Below are 19,811 nucleotides of genomic sequence, written 5' to 3'. Positions count from 1 at the left end.
ACCCCTGACCCTGGCCTCCCGGGCTCGCCTTCCGGCACATTCCGTCCTCGCCTCCCCGCCCCGCCCTCCTTCCTTGGCCCTGTGGGGACGGAAACATCCCGTCCCTGCCCGAGCTGGGTCAAGAGCCGGAGGGACAGGCCCAGAGCACCCCTTACGCCAGGAGAACTAGCTCTCCTTGTTCCTACTGGGTGATCTCATCTCGCCACGCCCCCTCAGGTGAACAACCGGGCCGGTAACGTCACTTCCTGCCAGGTAGGCGCCCCCAGGCAACACCACTCAAGGGAAGGTCTGGAGGTCAACTTACCATCACAAAGCTGTGGGCCGCGGAGGGGGGGGGGAGAGAAAAAAAAAAAAAGACAAATTCCATCACAGTTCACACTCAAGATTTTATTTAAAAATTCCAAAAAAACCCACAAAAATAGACTTGTACGGTAACAATATATTACTTAATATATTATTGTATATACTTAATACAGCATCAGCTTTAACATTACAAAAAGTAAAACGGAGTAGACGACCCAATATATATAAATACTATAAAATCTTATTACAATAAATAAAGTCGTCATAAATAAAGGGCCCATTGGTTGGGGGGAGATGGGAATTTGGCAATGACTTTGGCTATTTGCTTTGGGAGGGAAATTAAGAGCACCAGGATTCTCAGGAGAGGCTTCAACCACCGGGACACTGAACTTCGGGGTCTGGTAAAAAACTTAGGTTGTATTGTGGGAGCCGGCTCTTCACAGCACTTAAATATTCCAGGAGACCAGAGTTTCAGAGGAGCTGGTGTATACCTGTAACCCCAGAACTTGGAAAAGGCTAAGGCAGGATCATATTGAGTTCAAAGCCAGCCTGGGGTACCGTAATAAGCCTCTCTCTCAAAAACAACATAAGACTCGGGGCCTGGAAGCTAAACTGTCAACCGTCCCCTTCAAACATGCAACATCTTAGGTACCCTAGGAACGGATCCACCCAAACACTGAATCTGCCAACTAGGGACCTGCCCCAGCCCAGCACCAGGGGAATGGGTTAATGCAACTTGGAATGTCCAGAAGGAGGGACTAACTAGAGGAGTCCCCCAGGTCCCCAACAGCAACAAGCAGTCCCCTCCCTCTGAGATCTCTAGCTGATCCATACTGGGTAGGCACTTGTCACTCAGAGACAGAGATGCGATTGAAGATGGGGAGACGCCTTGAGGGTGCAGGAGGCTGGGGAGGCCCAAACACCCCGGCCTCAAAGACAGGTGAGTCTGACCCACCCAGACTGCTGCCGCTGCTGGCATAGTCATCAGGGTCGGATCCCAGAGAGTGTGCAGACGGGCTCCGAGCCAGGCCACCCAAGGGCCCCCAGATGGTGCTAGGGGTAGTAGATCTTCGGCAGGAGGGGCAACAGGTTTGGGTAGGGTCTCTTCGAGTCACAGGGGTCCCAGGGGCAGCAGAGAAGGCAGAAGGGGAAAGTGGAAGGTCCCCAGGCGGAGGCGGGGAGCTGGAAGGCGAAAAGGAACAGGAGGACAGGGAAGGGCCAGAAAAGCCTGGAGGTGGTGGTGAGGTTCTGCGGCCTGAGGGCAAGCCTGAGAAGCTGATGCTTTGTCGGAGCACATGGGGCTGGCCAGGGAGAGCCAGGTCCTCGGTGGGGTTGTGGATAAAGTGGCATCGAGAGCCATAGGGGCAGCGGCCCTGGAGGTAGAACTTGTGGCAGAGTTCCGTTTTGTACTTGGGGTGGCGATTGGCTTGGCGCAGTTCACCCAGGCCGTGGGCAAACTGGCACTTGGCCCCGTAGCGACAACGCCCGCTCTCTGAGTAGGTCCGACAGAGCTCGGTCTTGTATCGAGAGGAGGTGGTGGGAGTTGCTGTGGGCGAAGTAGGTGAGGGTGACAGCTCAGGGCCTGGGCGGGGAGCCAAGGGTGCGAAACCAGGGGGTGGGGGTACCCAGCCACAACTTCGGCCCTCCACCAGGCTAGTGGAGCGGCCAGGCAGGCGAGAGGTGACCCCAGATGGGATGGAGTCCGACGAGTTTATGTTCCAGAGATCTCCGGGGGACTCAGTTCCTCGGTGGTCCGGTGACAGTTCAGGGCTTATCGATTTTAGGCTCTGAAAGAGAAACAGGGTTCGGTTAGGCCACCAGAAAAGGTAAGGTGACGACGCCCCGCCCCCGTTGTAAAGCACTTCATGAGCTTGCCATTCCGGTTTGTGGGTTCTCGGCCTGAGCCCCACCCGACTCACACAAAACTTCAGGGGTTCTCCCGACTACAGAGATTTGAGTGTTTCCACATGACTGAAACTAATCCAGAAGGATCTAGGAAGCCCAGTATCCCGGACGGATCGAGAGAGGGTACCCCTAAATCAAAGCACCACCGCTGCTCACCGATTTTGGGGGCTCTAGACCTCCCCGGATATGACCGCTCATCGGGCCCTCGTTTCACAACTTAGAGAAGCCGGTCAGAGCCTACCCAGGAGGCCAGATCTCTCTAGAACTCTGACCGTGTCAACTGCTCCCCCCTAACCTTAACACCTGCTTGGACGCCAAACCGCACCATGGGCAGGGAAGGGCACTAGACAGGTGTGGGGCCGCTTCCGCCCTGCGCCAGTGACAGCAGCGCGCCAGCTTTCTGTCCCCAGGGGATCGCTGGTATCTGGACCGAGGCGCCGGGCTCGCAGGTTCCGTCTCTCACTTCTAGCCAGCCAGGGCTAGTCTGGGAAGGAATGCCGGGGTCCCCGGGCTAAGTTAGGTGCGTCCGGGACCCGGGGTGTCGTCTAAGCAGTTACTCACCTCGTAGATGGCAGAGAGATCCATGGTGGCGCGAATGGCCGTGGAGAAGACACCGACTGTCGGCTCGCAGAAGTCAGGCTGTGGCTCGCAGCCGGAGCTTTCGCGTTTTATAGGGCGGGCTGGGGGCGTGGCCACGAGGGCTTCCCGGACGCGCCCCCGCGGCATAGCCCGGCCGGCCTGGTACTAGGCCCCTTCCGCCCATCTGCTGGTTAGCCTGCAGAATGTGCCTGAACTTGGCTCTCCGACCTTCCCGGCCCCGGGGAGGAGGGTTGTGTACACGACTGATTCGGTGGTGATGGTTAGCGGGGCATCTGAGTCGTTTTCAGAGGTTGAAGGCAGTCGGGAAGAGAACTGGGGCAGAAGTGGGGGCAGGGCTCTAGGGACAATTGACAAGGGCAGAGACTGAGAGGGCGTGTGCGTGTGAGACAGACGGGGGCGGGGAGAGACAAGCTGGAAGAGACAGAGATGGCCAGAAGCTGAGAGAAAAACAAAGAGACAGTGAGAGACATTCACATGTAGGACCCGCTGGTTTAGGACTGTGATTCCGGGGAATTCCAGCCACTCCTGCCTCAGGAGACTAGTGGGTTCTAGGGCAGCCTGGGTAACTTAATGAGGCTCTTGTCTTAAAAAGTAAAAAGGTGCCAGATGGTGGCTCAAACTTTTAACCTCAGCACTTGGGAGGCAGAAGCAGAGGGATCTCTGTGAGTTCGAGGCCATCCTGGTTTACAGAGCGAGTTCCAGGACAGCCAGGGCTACACACAGAGAAACCCTGTCTTGAAAAAACAAAAGACAAAAGACGGTGGCATGTGGTTATATTTTGGAGGTAGGGGAAGCGGGATCAGGCGTTTAATGTCAGCCTCAGCCATTGAGCGAGTTCCAGGTCCTATTTCTAAAAAAAAAGAGAAACCACCAAGGTAAGGAGGGAGTGAAAAGAAGGCTCAGTGGTTTGGCGTGTACTCCTTAGAGCCAATCCCTACTACAGAAAGAAAAAAAAAAAGGACCTATACAGAGTGGGGAGACAGTAGGGAGAGGGAACTGGGAAACGAATCTAGGCGAGGAAGCAGGTTACAGAAAAATAAAAGGGGAAGATGAAAGTAATACTAAAACCCGAAGGCACAGACAGAATCTTTAAGACAGCTCCCAGGTAGGGAGCGCTCGGAGCCTCTACTTAGCTGTTGACCCTGAGGTGCCCTTCCAACCCCAAGTCTAGCAAGCCTGGACTGAGCCCATTTACCCAAGCTGGGCTTTACATTCTTAAAGAGATTTTGCTTCCGAAAACTCAAGGTTGTAACAGCTTGACTCTTTTATTAGGGAGGAAGTTGGCCTCTTGAAAAGAATGGGCCACCTTCAACGTTGAATGGGGTTCTTGTAATGCAAGCAGTCTTAACCCAACTTTAATCTCTCTCGAGGGCCGTCCAGTTTTTGTTTTTTCAGTCGGCTCTCCCTCGAGATCCTCCGGTCTCCACCACCCAGGTCGTGTTAGGATTACTGGCAGGCCGCCACACCCAAGTAAAAAAGTGTTATTTCAAGGCTATCTCCAGTAAAAAAGTGGGTATGGAGTTTATCATTGCCAGGAGTCTAATTACTATGCTGGGAAGTTCTAGCTCGGTGCGTTGCGCACTCGTATCGAGGTAGGGAGATTCTGCCAGGCTTGCCTCACAGGAGAGGGGTGTGTGTGTGGGGAATCCCTGGTGCAGCGCTTTCTGGGGCTAAGGGGCCTTCCTGGGCTGGTCCCGTGAGCAGGGCGGGCCATAGGTTGCTGTGGCACGGTTGCGGCCTCCGGCTCGCCCGTGACTCACTCGCTTAGGGCGGAGGAGGAGTGGGGGCTTCCTGGAAGCCGTGACGAGGACGCTCAGCCCGGACGCTTGGGTTCCTCTCTTGTAACCAGGGTTCCAGTCTGTTGTAAACAGTCTCGAGGACAACGGGAAAAGAAGGGAAGGAGGGGCGCAAAAACTTGCCTCCCGCCCGGTTTACAAATCCCTGAGCCAGCCAATTTTAGGACCGAACGCAAAAAGCGAGGGTTGGGGTGGGGCATGCCGGGGTTTTCGGAGGCCAGCTGGGACTGGATCACGGAGGAGTAACCCTAGTTTCGATCCCCTGGAGACTGGGAGCCTTTTGCCATCCCTGACTCAGCCTGGCCCCCTCCTCTATCTGCTTAGTCACTGGGACTAAGGTCTGGCATCTAAAGGATGCTGGGGTGGGGGATAGAAGCGGGTAAGCATGACAACCCCTCTGAAAATCGAGACTTTAAAAGTGAGACGTCATTATCTAAAGTACGGGGTCAGGTGCTCAGCTTTTTCCTGCCCGGCACCGGGTGTCTCGACTCTCAACTTTGGTTCCTTTGCTTGTCCAGTGGTCCAGACACCGAGACCACCTCCTTCAGCACCGGGAATCCAGTCTCTACTTATTCCCCCCTAGACCCCTGCCCTCCTCCCTCAGACCTAGGGGTCCGAGATCTAGGCCCCTGCCCCTGTTCTCTGGATCTAGAAGTCCCGGGTTCTGTCCAGCCCCCGCTTGTGTGCCCCAATCCCAGGAGGAAGTTCATGGCCTGACTCCTCCTTGCTCCCCACGTAGCCAGCAGGGAAAACCCGCGGCCCAGACAGTGGCCGGGAATCCCCTCTGGAATGACGGTGGGGAAGGGGGACGGCCAAGGTCCCACGAGGCACACGGCCACGTCCTGTACGCGCTGGGTTTGGGGGGCTGGGGTAGAGAAAGGGGCGGAAACCAGAGAGGCTAAAAATAAAGCAAGCACTTCCGGCCTAGGGGGAGGTGAACTCAGAGCTGAGTTTCCAGAAAAACAAGCAGGGACGGGAAACGCGGGGGTGTGAGAGCCAGTGGGCGGGCTGGGGCCGTGTACACGCGGCACGTGTGTGCCCGTCGTGATTGCCTGCGAGTGTGGTCCAGGTAGGGTATTGCAGAGGGGACAACCAGTATGACAATTGTAGTGTGCCCACAGGATCAGGAGCTGTGCTTCCTCTGTATGTGTTGTGGGGACTTCCTAAGTTCCCACTTATGTAATTGAGGGCGCAGGTGCGGGGACTCGCCTGTGACCGGTGCTTAAGGTCCCCATAGAACAGGGTCCTGTAAATAAATGTGAAGCCAGCAGTCCGTGTCACTGACTACTCCACATGTACTGCAAGTGGCCTCTGGAGAATTGTCAACTGTAATGACTGCAGCTGTCTTTGAAGGGACTTCATGGGAACTGTCATTACTACTCCACCCATCTGTGTGTAACCGAGCTACCCTACCCGTGGGATCTTGGCTGACTAAGTGTGTCATTCCTAGCAGGTGCCTGGGTGACAAGATTGTACACAGAGGACCTTGAAGGAGATAGTGTGGGTTTTCTGTGTACAAATGTGATTTGTGGGTCTGTGCCCTTGTTTGTGGGCTGTCTTGGAGGTTGCCTGTTCCTGACGATGCGGTAGACCTGAGTCTGGACTTAGTTCCTCTGCGGACCAGTCATAAGGCAGTGAAACCAGTGAACTTTGGTGCTTGACGTCGCTGCAGGCGCGTGATGGGGAGAGCGGCTGGCACTCCTGTGTCTGTCTGCCTCTGTGGGCAGAACCGACTTGCACACACCCGAATCCAGATGCTGAGTGTCTGAGCCAATCTTATCTGTCCCCAGCGAATGAGGCTGCTCCGACACAGAGCTGAGTCAGCCTCTGATGGGCAAAGTCTTGATGGGGTGAGAGATAGTGGGTTAAATGGTGGTTACAGGGCTGGGCAGTCACGTGGCTAGATGGTTGCTTTAGTGTTTGTGGTACTTGGTCATGGAGCAGGGTCCATGTGTGTGGGAGGGTGTGCTAATCTCTGCTGGGGGTGGGGCATGTGCCCACAGTCGGTCTTTCTTTTCGGGAAGCAAAGTTGGCCTCGAACTTGTTGCAAGCCTCCTCCTTCTGCCTCTCGAGGGCTGAGATTACAAGCATGAACCACTTTGGCTGGCTGTTGTGGGGTTTGTACAGGCCTGCACAACCCCCCTCTGTGCCTATAAGGGAGAAGGCAAGACTTAGCAAGGACCTTCATGATCCGTCTGGGCTTTCTCCCCTGTGCCCCTGAATCTAGGTCCTGCCAGAGGCTGGCCCATGCTCTGTAGTTCCTTCGATTTTGCTGAGTGTGTGTCCAAAAGACCTAATTCCTTCTGCTTCAAGTCACGGGCCTAATAAGCGTTTGACATGTCAGCTTATTTTTAAGTTCAGGCTGGTCTCAAACCATCCTCTTGCCTTAGGCTCCCAGATGCTAGTATTATGAATGTAGGCCATCAAACTCCTTTTAAAAATGTGTGTGGAGGTCAGAGGACACCTTGTGTGAGTCAGTTCTCTCCTGCTAACATGCCAGCCCAAGGGATTGAACTTGAAAATCAAAATTTTAAAAGTGAGACGTCATTATCTAAAGTACGGGGTCAGGTGCTCAGCTTTTTCCTGCCCCGCACCGGGTGTCTTGACTCTCAATTTTGGTTCCTTTGCTTGTCCAGTGGTCCAGACACCGAGACCACCTCCTTCAGCACCGGGAATCCAGGCACTACTTATTCCCGATTAGACCCCTGCCCTCCTCCCTCAGACCTAGGGGTCCAATTTCTCACTTAGAGATCTAGGCCCCAGCCCCTGTTCTCTGGATCTGGGAGTCCTGGGTTCTGCCCAACCCCCCACTTGTATGCCCCAACCCTAGGAGGAAGTTCATGGCCTGACTCTGACTCCTCCCTGCTCCCCACGTAGTAGCAATTCTCTGAAATCTTCAGCCCAAAAGCTTCCATGTTTTTTGAATGAATATAAATTGTTTTTTAATCTTCTAATAGTGTGGGCTTGTAGAAAACATACCTGTTACCCCATAGTCTGTTGTCGCCCAGAGCGTGGTTTTAAGCAGTCAGGCCTTGTATCCTGGGTGCCATGCCTACCTGCATGTGGTCTGTTGACATCACCCTGAGGGCCTAGCTGTACTTGTCTTCTTGAGCTGCAAACTACCATATCCCAGCCAATGCACAGTGAGCTCCTGGCTGGAAACTGACATGTTCTGCCTTGGACAGGATAAGTGTGTTTTTAGTTGTATCCAAGATTACCGATTTCCTGAACTGTTTCTAGAAACAAAGAACGGTCAAGGAGATGTGCGTTGGGTGGCCAAGTGGCGAGACCCAGGATGAGTTCGATACACCACTTTGGGACTTAGCTCATCGCTAATCATACAGGAATCTAGGCATCACTGAATGAAGACAGCTTTTTTCTTTTGGCTGAGATGAGGCTCAGAACGACTTTGAACTTGAAGGTTTTTGCCTCCACCTCAAGACAAGGTGCTTTGTAAGTGTAAAGGCCCATTGTGGTATGCCCCTACAGTCCCAGGACGTGGGAGCCAGAAGCAAGAAGATCCCAAGTTCAAGACTAGCTTGGGCTACACAGTGAGATGCTATCTCAAGAAGAAATGACTATGACAATACACCGTAGTGACACTTTTGGTTTCTTTAAAAACAGAAATATAAGAATGTGTTGGTTTTAGTCCCAGGTGTGGGGATATGGGGCTGCCTCTGACTAGCTATGGTTTGCCTCGTGTTCTAGCAGAGGTGTGGTTTAGACAGCTGCAGATAGTTCCTGTGATGTTTGGAATTCTGGAACTTTAGACGGTATTTAAATGGTGGAGCCCAGATAGGCTGGGTGGGTGATTGTGGGACATTTAGGGAGGTTGGCTGCGGTTTGTTAGTAGCCATGGTCAAAGATGAAATAAATTAGATTCAGCCGAGTTTCCTTTATTAAAAAAAGATTTATTTATTATATACAAGTACATTGTCGCTGTCTTCACACACACCAGAAGAGGGCATCAAGATCCTCCCTTGTTTATCTAGTGTTAGGGGGTAAAACTGGGCGGGGGGGGGGGGGGCAGGGACAAAGAACCACAATGTACTGAGACCAGCTACAGCGAACTCTCATGACTTGTATGGCAAAGTGGGAGGTGAAGACGGGAACTCGGCTGGGAGCACCTAGGGTAGCCCGCAGGATGGTAAAGGACAAGCAACAGTATGGCAAGAGAGCCCCTGTACCCCAAACAGCAGAGAACTACTCGGCATGAAAGGCCGTGTTCACCCCTACACACGGGTGCCCCTCCATACATGGCGCACACGTCAACCCTGCCCCCCCATACGATATAATCTCAACAGCTGGCATGTTGAAGCAGGTGTTACAGGGTAGCCTGGACTATACTATAAAGCTAGCCCAGGCTATGGAGTGCGATCCTATCTCTACAACTCCAAGTGAGAAATCAGGCCTACGATCAAGCTGGTAGAACTCTTCTTCCCTGCAGAAAACCCATGCGGGGGCATTGAAGCTAGGCAGGGAGAGGAATGCCTGACAGGTGTGTACTCTCACTTTGACGAAGTTCCAGTTTTCCTGGTGTGACAACTTAGGCTCCTGTACTTCATGGATGTCTCCACAGTCTCAAGGACTTTTGCACACACAGGGTCCAGGTCATGAGGCTACTGGCTGGTGACATGGGAACCCAGGGCACAGAGGGTATATGGGGTGGGGCAGCTCCCCAGTCAGTCACCCTAGCCCTTCGCACTGACAGCTGGGCCTGGGTTGGTAGCTCCATCCAGCACTTGTTCAGGCTCAAAGGCTAAGGCCTTCCCTCCCTCCCTGAAGCCCCTTCCCCAGGGCCTGTTTCCCGGAGGAGCTGGGTTCTTCCCCAGAACCTGTGATTCATTCTAGCTGAGGCCTTTTCACTTCTGCTTTGGAGCTAAAAATATAGAGACCAAGGAGTCTTGTTGAGCAGGCCTCCCCACACATTGCACAATGCCCCCTCTTGCATCCCCCCACCCTGCTAGAGAGCTCTGCTGACGCAGGGTCCAATGCTGACCCAAACTGCTCCTAGGCTGTGTGTGCGCTGACCTCAGGGCCTGCATTCATGCACTTCTTTTGTGAGCCAGAAAGTCCCTTCCTGTAGCCCCAGGTAACCCAAGCATTTTGGTTCCTCTTACATACATATGATCCCAGTTAGGCGTTGGGGCAACAAAAGGGACTGGTAGAGAGAGAAAGGCAGGGCTGGAGGAGGAAAGTGGGTTAAAGGAGTCCATACATTGGGACTGACCGAGGAAGGTTTAAAGGCCCAGTCAGTGCTACGTCCAGGGCCCGGCAGGAGTCCCGAGTACAGAGGTCCCCAGATCGCCCAGTGCAGAGGTCCACCCTAGGTCAGGGAGCAGAGTGGGTAGAGGCAGGTGCTGCATGCAAGTCTCTGCTGCCCCCTGCTGGTTCCAGCTACTTTACTGTCATGACAAATCAGACAGGAACCACCTGTTTTCCCTTAGGCCATACTTCATTCTCGGCCCCTTCCCCACTCGCCAAGTCCTCAGAGGCTGCCCCCAGGGCCAGTCGAGGGTGCAGCAGTCTTGCCAGTGACCTTGTTGGCACAGTCCAGCAGGGCAGTGTGAATGTCTTTGGCACAGGTAATCTGGGCTTTGATGACAGCCAGGTACTGTGGGTAGGGCAGGCTGTCTGGCTGCACTGCATCTGGCTTTGTGGCCGTGGGTACCAGTGTTGGAGAGTGCTTGGCGCTGTCACAGCTCTGTGAGAGGCACTCGTGGGCCAGGCGCTGTGGGAAGGCAGGCAAGGAGGAGGTCAGCAACAGTGTCAGTTCCAAGAACCTGTAGCCTTCTCCCACCCTCCCAATCTGGGGCTGAACAGATGGGCTCTGGATATCCAAAGTCAGACTGGATTGTCCAGCATTATGTGGCTACTTCTCTCTGGGATTCTGTTGTTAACTGTTGTTGCTGTTGCTTGAGTCGGAGACTAGCTATGTCGTAGACACGGCTGTCCTCAGACTTTTTTACTCTACTGCTTAGTTCTCCTGAGAGCTGAACTACGTGAGTTGAATACAGCTGAGCTGGTGAGACTGAGGATCTGGGTTCTAATTCCTGAGGACTCACATGGTAGAAGGAAAAAAAAAAAAAAACAACTACTGCAAGATGTCCTCTGACCTCTGTGTGCACACAATGGCAGGCTGTGGAGGAGTGGGAGGCGGGGTAAGCACTGCACTGTTTTAAATACTAACTGTTAGGCATTTGCTGCCCTCGTCCTGTTCCAAGTAAACCCAGGCTTGGTATCTACTCGATGGCACTGCACCCAATGGCTGTCTTGTCCTGGTTCCCTCCAAGACTGCTACTCTCCTTACTGCTGAGGTCCCACCCAGCCTCCCACTATCTCCCCAGAAGGCTTCTTGTCCTTGTCTCAGAGCTGACTCCCTTGGTAGGAGTAGTCCTCCTAACTCAGCCAAAGTAACTCCATCTTGCAACAAAACTCCATTCAGCTGTAATGTGTGCCAGACTGCAAAGAAACCGTCCTTCCCATGGCTGGACAATTCTTGCTGAGGCTAGCAGAAACCCTGATAAGAGCCAGGCGTAGGGGTACAGGATGGGGGTACAAGCCAGTCCTCCCGAGAGGGTGGATCAGGAAGCCCACAGTCACCCTTGGCTACATAGAAAGTTCAGCTCATTTAAACACACACACACACACACACACACACACAAGCAGTAAAATTGAAGGCTGGTGGCAAGGGTTGAGACTGCTCGGTGGTGTAGCTCCTTGTCCAGTCCTGTCCCATCCTGTCCTGTCCTCCCCCAACTCCCATGTGTCTAATGAGCTCACATCACCATGTTGGACTCTGAGCCTTGCTTTATTTAGTTCCTATGCCCTTATTTGGAGGGTGAACAGATGTTTCTCCTATAGCTCCAGAAAAATCATTTAATGCCCACTCTTCCTATTTCAACCATGGTGCTGGGAACTCCTTCCCCAACAGTCCTTCAGCCTCCAAGCTTCTGTCTACCCCTAACTCTTCCTTCACAGCTCAACCAGGGCTGCCTCCTTGGGCTCCCACCTCCAGTCTTAGGCAAGTCTCAACATGCCCCCGATTGCCTCAAAAAGAAACTTCACTTCAAATTCTCCATCACTCTCTGACACACGGCTTATGTCCAGTCTAGTAAGACCCAGCCCACCACACCCCAGCACACACCACACTGACGTGCCGAAAAGAGTGTGCTACTGGGGATTAACTTCACAGCTTTACTTATATACCCAGTTCTCTTAGCCCAGGCTAGCCCGGGACTTATGGTAGTCCTCCTCCATCAGCCTCACGAGTTATGACTGCAGACTGGAACCAACATGTCTACTTCTTTTTACCTTTTAAAGCAAGATCTCACCTAGCCACCCAGACAGGTCTTGAACTTTGACCATCCCAGCAGGCTTGCTCTCTTAGGGGGAACTTTTTTTTTTTGTGTGTGTATGGCCAAAGGTCAACCTTCTATGTTTTCCCCTTGTTTTTTTAAGATAGATCTTTCACTGGGACTGGAGCTAGCTAATTAAGCTGGAGGGTTAGCTAGTGAACCCCAAATATCCAATTCCCTCCACGTCCCCAGCACTGGGACTGTAGGTATGTGTTGCCAAGCCCACATTTTTAATGTAGGTGTTAGGAATCAAACTTTCCCAACTCAACCTCAGTGTTGCTGCCCACATCTCTCATGGTCCTGGCCTACGCTTTATCATGTCTGCTTCTTGGCCTGATCACTCAAGTCTCCTTGGCTTTGTCCTTCCCCTATCAGCTGAAGTCACAGCTTCAAGCTCATGCCAGTCCCTACAACAAAGCACAGGTCCCCATGCTCTCCCCTGTCCTTGCTGCCCTTCCAGCCAGATTGTCAGGAATTCATGCTCCACCAGCTACCTTCTGTGAGTCACTCTCCCCATTCTGGCCTTCCACAGGCCCCTGGGCTTCCTCACCCTACAGAGCTTGACCACTCTGGTCTAGGCTGTGTCATCACAGCCTTGGCCACTCTGAGCTGTCCCTCTTCGGTCTTGTAGTTGTCACTCCACTGAACCAGAAGCTCTGCGAGGGTGAGAATCAGGAGAGATTTCGCCCCCAGCCTCAGCTGAAGCACATGTCTTGCTCAGAGCAAGTAACTGATAAGCTAGGGAGCTCCTCACCAAGCAGAGTTCCAGCTGATCACACAGTGCGTAAAACTCCTCCAGACACTTGTCAAAGCGCTGTATGGATCCATCACTGCTTTTCCTACGGCCAGGGAGAAAACAGTGTTTGGAATCTGAAACATCAGCATCTATGTGTAGACAGTCAAGTGACTACCAAGATATTAAAGGCAGGCGGGGGGGGGGGGGTTCCACGCAGGGCTTAAAAAGAAGGGGGTGGAGCAGCAGGGGAGGGGTTTCTAGGGTTGAGGTAGAGAAGAGGGGGTTCACTCACTGTCCGTTGTCAATGTTAGTGTTCTGAATCAGGTTCTGGGCTGCAACCTTCATCAAAGTCTAGTTTTAAAAGGACATCGAGAGAGAAAAGTAAGTCACAGGAGATGAAAGCGCACAAACAGGATCAATAGTCTTTTGTGAGGTTCACAGGCCTTTTCAGTTGGCACCTCCATCCTGATAATAGAGACTAAAGCTCACTACCATCCCCATATCAATTTCTCCTTGTATTTCCCCATAAACCTGCTCTCGTTTGGAAGTCATCAGGAACAAAAAAATGACACACTCTCACATCTCGTTTTTCAAGACAGGGTTTCTTTGTGTAGCCCCGGGTGTGTTAGAACTCACTCGGTAAATCAGGCTGTCAACCTGACCCACTTTCCTTACCTCCCGAAGGCTGGGATTAAAGACATGCACTACCACACTCAGCTAAAATTCTCATTCTCTATAGGGTTTCATTATGTAGACCCTGGTAAGCCTTGAACTCACAGATCCGTCCCCCTCTGCTGTAGGAGCGCTGAGATTAAGAGCGTGCCATCACTACAGCTGGCCAAAGCTTACGCTTTGGTTAGACACAAACACAGCTAGTCCTACATCTCTTCCTGATCTCCTTCAACAAACAGCCCCTAGGCGCACCTCCCCAGAGTCAGCCCGCCAGCCTCTCTTGCTCCCCACCCCCGGCCCATTACCTGGAGACTCTCCTTCAGTTGCGGGATGAGCATCTTGTAGCGCTGCACAGGATCGAAGTCCTGCTGCTGCTGCTGCAGGAGTCCGCTCTGCGCAGAGCCCACTAGTTGGGTTGGCTGCGGCTGTTGCTGGGGACCCGGACCACCGGCCGAACCCGGACCCGACACACCGGCAGCAGAAGAAACCGCCGCAGATTGTGGCTGGGGCGCAGCCATTTTCCTTAGCTAGAACGCCGGAAACACGTCACAAGCGCGTCTGCTCCGGTGGCTCCTCAGACTCTTCAGTTGGCTGGCCTCCTTTCCTATTTAGCGCTGCCTTACCGACGGGCTAGCCAATAGGAAGAGAGGATATGCATTTTTCTCCGCCCTCTCAAATCCGAGGCCATGACTGGATATGTTTTCACCAATCATAAGAGGAGTTCTCCCGCAGCTCCGCCCCTTAACCCGCAGCTCGCCAATCGCTGTGAGGGACTGACCGCACTCTATTTCCCAGAAGGCCTTGCGGCCAGAAGCGACCTGTCCAGTCTTCAGCGTCTTGGTAGCAGTCGGAGCGGGAGCTGCAAGTCCGTGTCTGACGCTGTCCACGCTTTCCCTTGAGTCACACCGGAGCCTTTCTCGCCGGCCCACTTCATCCCGCCTTTCCCCTCAGAGCCCGCGTCTACTGGAGCCTGTCCTTGGATCCGGCGTCTCTCAAAGTCGGCACGCCCCTCAGCGTCTGCTCGAGGCCAGCGAAGACGCCGTCCGCGCCGCCGTCGCCTGGTCGCGATGGCGCCCACCATCCAGACCCAGGCCCAGCGGGAAGATGGCCACAGGTAAGTCTCCTGTCACCTGCCGTTTCAGTTTGTTTTGTGACCTGAAAGCTGGGACTAGGCCGAGGGGGGCTGTTTACGACGTCACTGGTTCCTTCAGGTCGGCCCGCGATGTCGCGCAGCGCTCACCCCTGACGAAGGGCCGGTCCCCCCTGGGCCTCTGCGGTCGCTTCCTGGTCCCCTGCTATCCAATTTCGGAATTCCACCTTGGGGGAGGTTCCTAGTCCTCAGTCCCCTTCATTGAAGCTTCTGGAGCGCCCTCCTAAGGGGATTGAGCATCTGGCTTCATGCACTGAAGCGTCACTCCTTCATAAATTCGGGGTCCTTTCTTTCCACTCACATGTCAAACTCTTGACACCACTCTCTCTCCTTCCCGAAACCAGGCCCAATTCCCACCGGACCTTGCCTGAGAGGTAAGCTCCCAGCTACGCTTTCCAGGAGGGGTGGGGCACGAACGCATTGGGGGGGGTGGCGGTTGGGGGTCTTTTTTGTGCTTTTGAGACTCTCATAAAGTGGCTTAGACTGACCTCAGACTTGCTTTGTGCCTCAGCCTCCTGGGTGCTGGGATTGTAGCCCTATGCTTCCCAGTATTACAGGCCTAGGTTGTTGTTTTTCTTTTAAATTGTCTGTACACACCTTAGTTGTGTGTGGCACTCTCAAGACAAGTCATAGTCACTTTTTTCCTTCTACCATATAGGTATAGGTCTAAGATATTAAACTTGTCCTCAGGCTTGACAGCAGGCGAGTTTACCTGCTGAGCCATCTTGTTAGCCTGAGGCTCTTTTTAAAAATTGTTACTTCTCTTTCTTTTGATTTTTTTTTTTTTTTTTTTAAGACAGGTTTTCCTCTGTGTAGCCCTGGCTGTCCTGGAACTCACTCTGTAGACCAGTCTAGCCTCAAACTCAGAGCTCCACCTGCCTCTGCCTCAGGAAGGCTGGTATTAAAGTTGTGCACCACCTCTGCCTAGCACTATTATTCCTTTTGAGACAAGAGTTTCACTTTGTATCCCTGACAGGTCTGGGACTCACTATGTAAACCATCAGTAGCTTAAACTCTCAAGTCAGGGCAGGGTTTAAAGGCCTGTCGCCAACTTGAGACATTTATGTTGTTTTAAATTAGATGTGTAAGTATGCGCATGTTTGTGCAGCTGCCTACAGAGGCCACAAATGTCAGGTCCCCTGGATCTGGTATTAAAGTTGGTTGTCAGTAGCTTGATGTGGGTGCTAGGGACCAAACTTGGGTGCTCTGCAGAACAAATGCTCCCCCTTAACTGCTGAAGTCATCTCTGTAGGCCTGCATGGCCTAGCTCTGAGCTACTGTCTTCTTAGGTCTGGAGTGGTCTGCCGAGTCAAGTACTGCAACAGCCTTCCCGACATCCCATTTGACCCCAAGTTCATCACCTACCCCTTCGACCAGAACAGGTGTGACTGAACTCGACGGAAAAACTACTAAAAAAATCATTCACTGAAAGCAAGGACTGCTTATTTCGTTGCCTCTTCATTCCTTGGATTGGCACACAGGAGGTGCTCAGTAACTAACAGAGAAAGCAGCATGCAATACCCTTCTTACTCAGAAGCTGCCAATGCTGGATACTTACATTGGGGGTTCCTCTCCAGAAAAACTTAGCTTCTACAAAGGGAGCATGTTGGGGTGGTAGGGTGGATCATCAAACTGTAACAGGCATGTTTTCCTACCCAGGTTTGTTCAGTACAAAGCAACCTCCTTGGAGAAACAGCACAAACATGACCTCCTGACTGAACCAGATCTGGGGGTCACCATCGATCTCATCAACCCTGACACCTACCGAATTGATCCCAATGGTGTGTGGGGAGACAGGGAGGGTCTGCTCTAGGCTAGCAAACGCCAGGCCTGGGTATCCCTCATGGTCCTCCTGCCCCTCACCCCCTAGTTCTTCTGGATCCGGCTGATGAGAAGCTTCTGGAAGAGGAGATTCAGGCTCCTACTAGTTCCAAGAGGTGAGGTGGACCCCATAAGTACTGGGTGGACTTTGCCAAGCATGGGACCCTGAGTGCCTGGTTTTCCTCTCCAGATCCCAGCAGCATGCAAAGGTGGTGCCATGGATGCGTAAGACAGAGTACATCTCCACTGAGTTCAACAGATACGGCATCTCCAATGAGAAGCCTGAGGTCAAGTAAGTAACAAACAGGTGGGAAGGGAAGAAGACTTTAGTGATGTCCAGAGGGAGGCCCTTAATGACATTTTCTTCACTGCTAGGATTGGGGTTTCTGTGAAACAGCAGTTCACAGAGGAAGAAATATACAAAGACAGGGACAGCCAAATCACAGCCATTGAGAAGACTTTTGAAGATGCCCAGAAAACGGTAATCGGGGGACTAGAATAGAGGCAAAAGTGTTGGCTCAGGTCCTTCCTCTTTCTCACCGTTCTTCTTCTATCAGATTTCCCAGCATTACAGCAAGCCCCGAGTGACACCAGTGGAGGTCATGCCTGTCTTCCCAGACTTTAAGGTCAGACTCAGGGTGGTAGGCAGGGGCAGCCACTTGTGCTTGTCTAGTCCTTACTAACTTTAATATCTATTTTCCAGATGTGGATCAACCCATGTGCTCAGGTCATTTTTGATTCAGACCCAGCCCCGAAGGACACAAGTGGGGCAGCTGCATTAGAGATGATGTCTCAGGCCATGATCAGGTCAGTGCTCCTGCTTTCTACCTTGGTGTGCTCCTTGTTGCCTCTCCTGCATTTGGGTGTTTTTGAGATAGGTTGCTGACCTCTAGGCTCCTTGCATTCCTCTTGCCTCAATCTCTGGAATGTTGAATGTATAGGCATGTGTCACCACACCCAGCTTTGTTATTTCTACTCTCTTTTCCCCCAAACCCAGGGGCATGATGGATGAGGAAGGGAACCAGTTTGTGGCTTATTTTCTGCCTGTGGAAGAGACGCTAAAGAAACGAAAGCGGGACCAAGAAGAAGAGATGGACTATGCACCAGATGATGTGTAAGTGGGTTAGGGTTAGGGTCAGGTTTTAGAATTCAGAAGTATGTCTCTTTTACTCCTCAGGAACCAATGGGCTGATTGTGTACCTTCTTCCCAGGTATGACTACAAGATTGCTCGGGAATACAACTGGAATGTGAAGAACAAGGCCAGTAAGGGCTACGAGGAGAACTACTTCTTCATCTTCAGAGAGGGTGATGGGGTTTACTACAATGAGCTGGAGACCAGGTATTCAGTACTGTTTCGTGAGTTTGGCCCTTTGTGTTTTTGAGACCATGCAAGAACTACCCTGAAGTCATTTGTACCTAAGGATTTGTGGTGGGCTGGACTCAGCTTTGTTCCTAGTACCGTAAACCAGAAAAATTTCACATAGTGAAGGATATAAACCTAGTTCTTCTCACACATGATAGGCAAGTGCCCTCCTATAAGATACATTTCTAAGTCTCAATAGTTTTAATAGGCTTTTTCTATGTGATGTGTTTATGTTCATGTGTGTACATATTGGAGCCAGAGGTTGCAATCAGTTTTCCTTTGGTACTCTTATTTGTGTGCATGCATGATTTATGTATAGACCTAAGCATGCATGTGGAGAAGGTTAGAGGGTAACTTGGGGAGTTATTCTTCCCTCTTCCACCATGGCACTTTACCAGTTGCACCCACGTCTTCTAGTCCTTTAACAGGTTTTAAATACTTGACACAAATTTCAAAAGTGTCACCTCAGAACCTTTCTCTGAGGGCTGAAAGCTAACTTGTCTTAGTGCCTGTGCTTTGAGTTTGTTTAATGTGGCTCTGATCCTGTTGTCTGGCTGGAGATGTGAAAACAGGCAGAGTGACAAGACCTTCAGTGAGCATCACAATCCAGCTGCAGTCCGCTGCTTTTCTATTTAAAAGCCAGAAACCCAAAACTTGCCATTTTCTTGTTTGTATGCTTTGGGTAAGGGTCCTTGGGAAATTACTTTGCAGTGAAGAACACTGGCTGCCCTTCCGGAGACTCTAGTTTGTATACCAGTTCCCAGATAGACACTGTTTTGCCAAGAGAATTTGATGCCCTCTTGTGGCTTCTTGGGGTACTATACATACCACATGCAAAAAACACTCATTCACTTAAAATCTTGAAAACCACCCCCCCAAACTTAAGTCAGGTAAATCAAATTCATAATGCCATCTTTCATGCCCACTGCATGTATACTTTGTTTTCTGGTATGCTCTTGGTCTAATATTGATAGGGATCCAGGTTTCAAGCTAGACTGGTTCCAGTGGGGCCTAACTTCTGCAATTGTCCACTGCAGGGTCCGTCTCAGTAAGCGCCGGGCCAAGGCTGGGGTCCAGTCGGGTACCAATGCTTTGCTTGTCGTCAAACACCGTGACATGAATGAGAAGGAACTAGAAGCTCAGGTAAGCTCTACTGGCTAGGATACCCAAAGGCTTCTAGTGAGTGAGTGAGAACAGGGTCAGGGGTCTTCCATCTTCCCAATTTGCTGGTTCCAGGAGGCACGCAAGGCCCAGTTGGAAAATCACGAACCAGAGGAAGAGGAGGAGGAGGAGATGGAGGCTGAAGAGAAAGAAGCTGGAGGCTCAGGTAAAGGACCAGCCATATCCTGGGAGCCCTGGGAGGGTGGGCCATGGGATCTCACCAGTCCCTACTTTCTCACAGATGAGGAACAGGAGAAAGGCAGCAGCAGTGAGAAGGAAGGCAGCGATGATGAGCGATCTGGCAGTGAGAGTGACCGCGAGGAGGGTGACAGGGATGAGGCAAGTGACAAGAGTGGCAGTGGTGAGGATGAGAGCAGCGAGGACGAAGCACGTGCTGCCCGGGACAAAGAAGAGATTTTCGGTAGTGATGCTGATTCAGAAGATGATGCTGACTCTGATGATGAAGACAGAGGGCAGGACCACAGGGGCAGTGACAATGACTCAGACAGTGGCAGTGATGGTGGCCAGCGGAGCCGTAGCCAGAGCAGGAGTCGTAGCCGGAGCGCCAGCCCTTTCCCTAGTGGGAGTGAACACTCAGCTCAGGAAGATGGCAGCGAAGCTGCAGCTTCTGATTCCAGTGAGGCTGACAGTGACAGTGACTGAGCCTCAAGGCCTTCTAATGAGGTCAGCACAGACACCGTTCTTAGGGCAGGGAAGCACTTTTCTAGTTTGTTTTGTGAGCCCTTTGTTTGTCCCTCCCCCTCAATCTTTGCTGTTAATAAACCTAACTTCTCTTTGACTTCATCTCCCAGAGTCTGTTCCCCTTCACATCGTCACACCCCCCACCCCTCGCTCAAGGATCTCTATGAAGTCCCCATGGATTTCCCAGGAAATGTATCATAAATCAAAAATTAAGAGTCTTTTTTTGGTTTTTTTGTTTTTGTT

The 19,811-nt window shown here is 52.1% G+C and overlaps 3 protein-coding genes across 3 annotated transcripts; 1 reads left to right on the top strand and 2 right to left on the bottom strand.

Annotated features, from left to right (window-relative positions):
- Positions 1–380: 380 nt before the first annotated feature.
- Positions 381–2,836, bottom strand: ZFP36 (ZFP36 ring finger protein). The gene is made up of 2 exons (XM_080908763.1): positions 2,770–2,836; positions 381–2,090 (listed from the first exon to the last, which is right to left on the bottom strand). Exons 1-2 carry the CDS (start codon positions 2,791–2,793, stop codon positions 1,152–1,154), a joined length of 963 nt encoding a protein of 320 aa, XP_080764889.1. The 5' UTR covers positions 2,794–2,836; the 3' UTR covers positions 381–1,151.
- PAF1 (PAF1 homolog, Paf1/RNA polymerase II complex component) lies at positions 1,179–19,660 on the top strand. Its single transcript, XM_080908762.1, has 16 exons — positions 1,179–1,243; positions 14,166–14,235; positions 14,322–14,484; positions 14,865–14,894; positions 15,810–15,902; positions 16,180–16,301; positions 16,391–16,457; positions 16,532–16,633; positions 16,717–16,822; positions 16,899–16,967; positions 17,045–17,148; positions 17,339–17,455; positions 17,553–17,681; positions 18,743–18,848; positions 18,942–19,032; positions 19,108–19,660. The coding sequence occupies exons 3-16, from the start codon at positions 14,438–14,440 to the stop codon at positions 19,527–19,529; spliced, it is 1,605 nt and encodes a 534-aa protein (XP_080764888.1). The 5' UTR covers positions 1,179–1,243; positions 14,166–14,235; positions 14,322–14,437; the 3' UTR covers positions 19,530–19,660.
- MED29 (mediator complex subunit 29) lies at positions 8,546–13,888 on the bottom strand (the record flags this gene model as incomplete). The annotated part of the gene is made up of 4 exons (XM_080909130.1): positions 8,546–10,335; positions 12,717–12,801; positions 12,991–13,049; positions 13,676–13,888. The coding sequence occupies 4 exons, from the start codon at positions 13,886–13,888 to the stop codon at positions 10,093–10,095; spliced, it is 600 nt and encodes a 199-aa protein (XP_080765256.1). The 3' UTR covers positions 8,546–10,092.
- Positions 19,661–19,811: the final 151 nt, after the last annotated feature.

This window comes from Micromys minutus (assembly GCF_963924665.1).
Source record: "Micromys minutus genome assembly, chromosome: 32".
Lineage (NCBI taxonomy): Eukaryota > Metazoa > Chordata > Mammalia > Rodentia > Muridae > Micromys > Micromys minutus.
This window is presented reverse-complemented; position numbering and strand designations above follow the sequence as displayed.